Below are 4,688 nucleotides of genomic sequence, written 5' to 3'. Positions count from 1 at the left end.
TTGCCCCCCACCTGCGTGTCGTTCCCGCAACTACCAGAGGACACCCAGACCCGAGCCGCGCCACGTCCCGGCCCACGCTGGGAGGAGTTTTGCTCCGCGGAGTCTCAGTCTAGCGCCCCTTTCTGCGAACTCTACCTCGGAGTGGGCAGGTGCTCAGGATCCAGATGCGCTCTGCCCACATTGATTTCGAGGGGGCACTCCTGAGAAACTAGTCTGAGCTTGTGCGCCCTCTGCAGACATTCGAGCTCCTGTACGGGGACCCAAGGCGACAACTGGGCAGCTGTGGGTTCTTAGGGACAGATGTGTCCGAAAGCCCAGCTAATGGGTGAAGGGATTTTTATCCTGTCCACCCACATTCTCACTGGCCCCAGGCCCTTCCCAGGAGGAAGGAGACTTGAGGCCACTAGAGGGGGTCCCACCATGCTGCTGAGAGAGAGGCAGGGAGGCCCTAAAATGCTGCCCTGGTGAAGGTGTAACGCGGTGGTGTTCTGTGCTGTTGAGTCAGTTAGGATTCAAAGCAACCCTGTGTCCAACAGGACACTGGAGGGTGGGGGTGGGGGTGAACCTGTGCCACCTTCACGGTTCAGTTGGAACTTACTGGTGCAGCCACTGTGTCAATCCATCTCATTGAGGCTCTTCCTCTTTGATGTTCCAAACAAAATACCCTTTTCCAGGGATTGAACAATCCCTCTTGAAGCTCGTAGAAACTTGGGGCCTTTCACCTTTCCGGTCATGCTCATCCTGGGCTCTGAGCCAGCACTGGCCAGAGGATGACCATAGCCAGGTGAGACAAGGCTGAAGGTCATGACCCCAGCCTCTCTGACGGGGTGGGAGAGTGGGCAGGATTCTGCTAGGCAGCCACTCAGCAGTCCCTCGGCCTGTCCAGACACCCTCCCTTGTTGGGCCCAGAGCTTGGGCTCTCTCCCCTGAAATCTTGGCTTCCTGGAGGTAAGATGAGGGCTCTGGGCAGACTGCCCTCAGAGGACGTGTCCACTAGAGCACCCTGTTGGGTGCTCAGGCAGGAGGAAGTGGCATTGCCCCAAGGTAGAGCTGGTGACACAACCAGATGTAGTGTCTGAGGCATTTGGCTGCCCTTGGGCCCCTGAGGTGTCTCTCTCACACCTGATACTTGGTCCAAGCCACAGTGAGTGGCGGCTAGCGGCCAGGGGCAAATCCCAGCACTGACATAGACATGATCAGGCAGTGGCCCTGCCGAGAGAGGTGAGGTTGTATGCAGCCTGAGCTGTGACTGTGACAGAAGGCCGTGTCCAGTAGCAGTGCAGCCACTGGTGGAGCCTGAGGTCCTTTGGCTGGGTGGGAGGCCCCTCCTTGTACAGACCACACAAACACACACCCAGCCTGGCCTTCTTCCCAGTCTTTGCTGCCCTGGAATCCCTGTGGGTGTCTAGCCCCCTTCCCTGTTCCTGCTGTCCTGGAAAGGCCTGGGAGGTGTGTCAAGGGTGGGAGGTACCCAGGCTTCACTAACCAGCATTTACTCACTGGTCTGTGGTAGCCTATAGAGTCACCACTCAGCAGTCCTGCCACCTAGCTGTTGCCCCTGGCCCCACCCAGATCCATGTCTTGCAGCTGTTCCCAATGAGCAAGCAAGGGACTGAAGCGAGGACCCAGTCTCAGTGCCCCTTATCACAGAGCGCCCCCAAATCCCCACTCCCCCTCCATTTGGCCTGCGGGACTTTCTTAGGTCCTGGGCTGTGATTCTAGGTTCTTCCTGCCCAGCCTGCCTGACCCCTTTCCTTTCAGCAGTGTTGGACCTGCATCCTCTTCAGAAGGCTTTGTCTAGCCCTGCCTCTGCCCCCTTTATTTTTGCACATGGGCTCATCTTGGCGTTATCCCTTCTTGGTATCTGCTTCTCAGAGGACCTGCACTGACAGTCTCTGTCCTCATAGCCGCACCGTCCCTCTCCCTTGTCCAAAGGAGCCCTTCCAAGACCTGAAATGCATTTGCATGCATCACCTTCCTCCCCATCCTTCCCAGGCTGCTGCTTATAGAAGGCCCGGACTGGACCTTCCACTGAGGAACAGGAAGGAAGGTGAGAGAGGCAGCTGGGCTTCCCACTGGGAGAAGGGGAAGTTTGCAGAGGCACACCTGGAGCACGCTTTACAAATCAGATGTGGCCTTTATTGTGACAGCCGCAATTCCCCAGGAGGTGCACACATGGGCAGCTGGCGTGGTGGCAGAGATCACCCCCACCCCCACCCCCCAGTCATCCTCACTCCTCCCCTGTCCTCAGCCAAAAGCAGCTGCTAGCCCGGGGAGAGGCTCATGGAAGGTTGTCAGTCAGAAGTCACACGGAGCCCGGTGACTGTCAAGGCACTAGATTGGCAAGAAGGCAGGAGCATGGGGTCCAATGCAGGAAAAGGGCAATGGGGCACCCTAGGGTGGCCCCAAGAGGGACAGAGGGGCATTAGCGCTGACCCTGAAGGGTGCTGAGGCCTCTGGTCTCAGGTGGAGTGGATGGCAGCCCAGATGGTCCTTGGAATGACCCATGGTGAGGTCTAGGAGTTGTCCTAGGGGGCTAAGACTATAAAAGTGGCTCCTAGAAAGGGCAGAGGACACCAGCCTGGGGGCACCCCGCCTCTGCTGAACCCCCTCCATCAGTGGCCCACAGCTTCCAGGGTCAAAGCAGGTTTGGTGAGCATTGGAGGAGTCTTGGCTGATCCAATGGCAGTGGGGGAGAGGAGAACCAGGTCCCCCGTGAGTCCAGGTGTCAGCCAGGGTTGGCTGAAGGAACAGTGGCTACCATGCCAGCCAGGAGTGTCGGGGAGCCCACGGTGGCATGAGAGGACCATGGCTTCCGGGGGAGGGGTGTGAAGACAGCTTGCTCTGTACCAGTCCAGGTCAAGTTCCAGGAGAGCGGGACCAGCCGCTGGAGAGGGGGCCAGGGGCACCCAGGCCTCGGGAGGTGGGAAGCAGTCCTCTGAGGTGGATGCGTGGGGGTGGCGGAGCTGCTGGCCCAGCCAGGAGCTCAGGCCGCCTCATTTGCAGTACTCCTTCCTGAACTCTGGAAACCAAGGGCAAGGCTGAATCTGTGCTCCTCACCACCCTGAGGGCGATTCAGGGCAGACATCCCGCAGGACTTCCCAGGGGAAGCTGGGCGCAGTGACTTTGGAAGCCCCTGGAAAGAGGTGGAGGGTGGGCTCCGAGGTGGGAGGAGGGTGGGAGAGCCCTTCACCAGACACTCACCTTTGTCCAGGTCTACGTTCTTGGCCGGCAGGGGGCAGTGGGCCAGCTCAGCCCTCTCCTTCAAAATGTTGTTTTTGTAATCTGTCACCCAGAGATTACACCGTGGGTGAGCGGCTGGGCTCCCCAGACATGGACTTCCCCCCAGCCGAGGCTGATGCCCACCTCACCTAGTTGGATGTCATCGCCCCGGTGAGGGGCCTGGTCTCCAGAGCCCACAGCCAACTCTGCCATGTTCACGTCCTTCCTGGAGGAGGAGGGGGTGGGGTGGGGGGGAGGGGTCAGGGGCTGGGCAGTGGGAAGAGATGGTTCCCCAGGAGAGCCAGGGATACTCACCCCATTGCCGCCCTGGGCTGCTTCTCTGAGTATTCATAACCTGAGGGGGGTGGGGGCTTGTATTGCTGCTGGCTTGGCGCCGTGACCCCCCCACCTCCACCCCTCCCAGGCCCTACTCACCCATCCGAGGAAGTCGTGCCCCCCACCCCGCCAGCTGGCCCCTGGGCCTTTGGGCTCTTGCTCGCCTCCTGCTGAGCATGCCGGGCATTGCACCCCTGTCCCGCCCTGCCCCGCGGCTCAACTACTCCCCATCCTCTGCTGAAGTGGCGGCGCCTGTGCCCAGGGCCTGCGGCCCAGGCCTCACCTCTGCGGTGGCGACGCTGATGAGTGGCCAGGACGACGACGATAATGAGCAACACAATGAAGAGCAGCAGGACGGCCAGCACGGAGCCCAGCTGCTGGAAGAAGTGCACGCGGCCCTCGGGGATGATGACGTTGATGACACTGCGGTCGCGAGCCAGTGTGGGGTCTGCAGGGACAGGGAGGGGCAGGCAATGCACCCCTCTCTGTCTTGATTGGCGTGTGTGTGTGTGGGGGGGGTGTGTCCATTCTGGGCAGCCCCAGCGGGTGAGTCCCTTCCCCAGGCCATCCCCGGGTCCCTGAATGTGGTCCCTGAGTGAGACCGGAAAGCGGACCCCGTGACTCACAACGCCTTCTCCAGGGCCCAGGGCCACTCCTCACCTGGCCCCGGGGCATCGGCACGGCTGGAGCCGTTGACGGGCGAGTCCCTGGCGCGAGGCTCCCCAGCGGGCTCGGTGACCGTCAGGTGGAAGACGCGGCGCTCGTGCAGCCCGCAGTAGTGGTGGTGCAGGTGGCAGGAGTACGTGCCCTCGTCAGCGGGCTCCAGCGGGTCGATGCGCAGCGAGAAGTCACCGCGCGCAAAGGCGTCCTCGCCCACGCTCGTGCGCTCGCGCAGGAAGGGCGGCCCGTAGGCGCGGCGCTCGCCCGACGCATACAGGTCCAGCAGGCGGTCGGCGCGGTCGTGCGGCACCCCGGGCGGCTGCCGGTCCCAGTGCACCACCTGCTGTGCCTCCTCCAGCAGGTGCCGGTCGGTCCACAGGTGCGCGCGGTTCACGCAGGTCAGCAGCGCGGGAGCGCCGAGCTCCACCACCAGCACCTCCTTCTCGCCGTCCCAGTGCGCGCCGGCCGCC

At 61.9% G+C, this 4,688-nt stretch overlaps 1 protein-coding gene across 1 annotated transcript in view; it reads right to left on the bottom strand.

Moving 5' to 3' along the window:
- Window positions 1-2,320: 2,320 nt before the first annotated feature.
- Window positions 2,321-4,688, bottom strand: part of MXRA8 (matrix remodeling associated 8) — a 4,123-nt gene continuing 1,755 nt past the window's right edge. The window contains exons 4-9 of the mRNA XM_045299151.1: window positions 4,219-4,688; window positions 3,842-4,006; window positions 3,538-3,577; window positions 3,372-3,448; window positions 3,205-3,285; window positions 2,321-3,022 (exon numbers count right to left, since the gene is read on the bottom strand). The exon at window positions 4,219-4,688 is cut by the window's right edge and continues 8 nt beyond it. Coding sequence (XP_045155086.1) covers window positions 2,997-3,022; window positions 3,205-3,285; window positions 3,372-3,448; window positions 3,538-3,577; window positions 3,842-4,006; window positions 4,219-4,688 — 859 coding nt within the window. The 3' untranslated portion in view covers window positions 2,321-2,996. The remainder of the gene's footprint in view (window positions 3,023-3,204; window positions 3,286-3,371; window positions 3,449-3,537; window positions 3,578-3,841; window positions 4,007-4,218) is intronic.

Source organism: Echinops telfairi, unplaced genomic scaffold (genome assembly GCF_000313985.2).
Source record: "Echinops telfairi isolate 266 unplaced genomic scaffold, ASM31398v2 ScPeMD7_7457;HRSCAF=8495, whole genome shotgun sequence".
Taxonomy (NCBI): Eukaryota; Metazoa; Chordata; class Mammalia; order Afrosoricida; family Tenrecidae; genus Echinops; species Echinops telfairi.
Note: the sequence above shows the minus strand (reverse complement) of the source record. Positions and strands in the feature narration are given on the sequence as shown.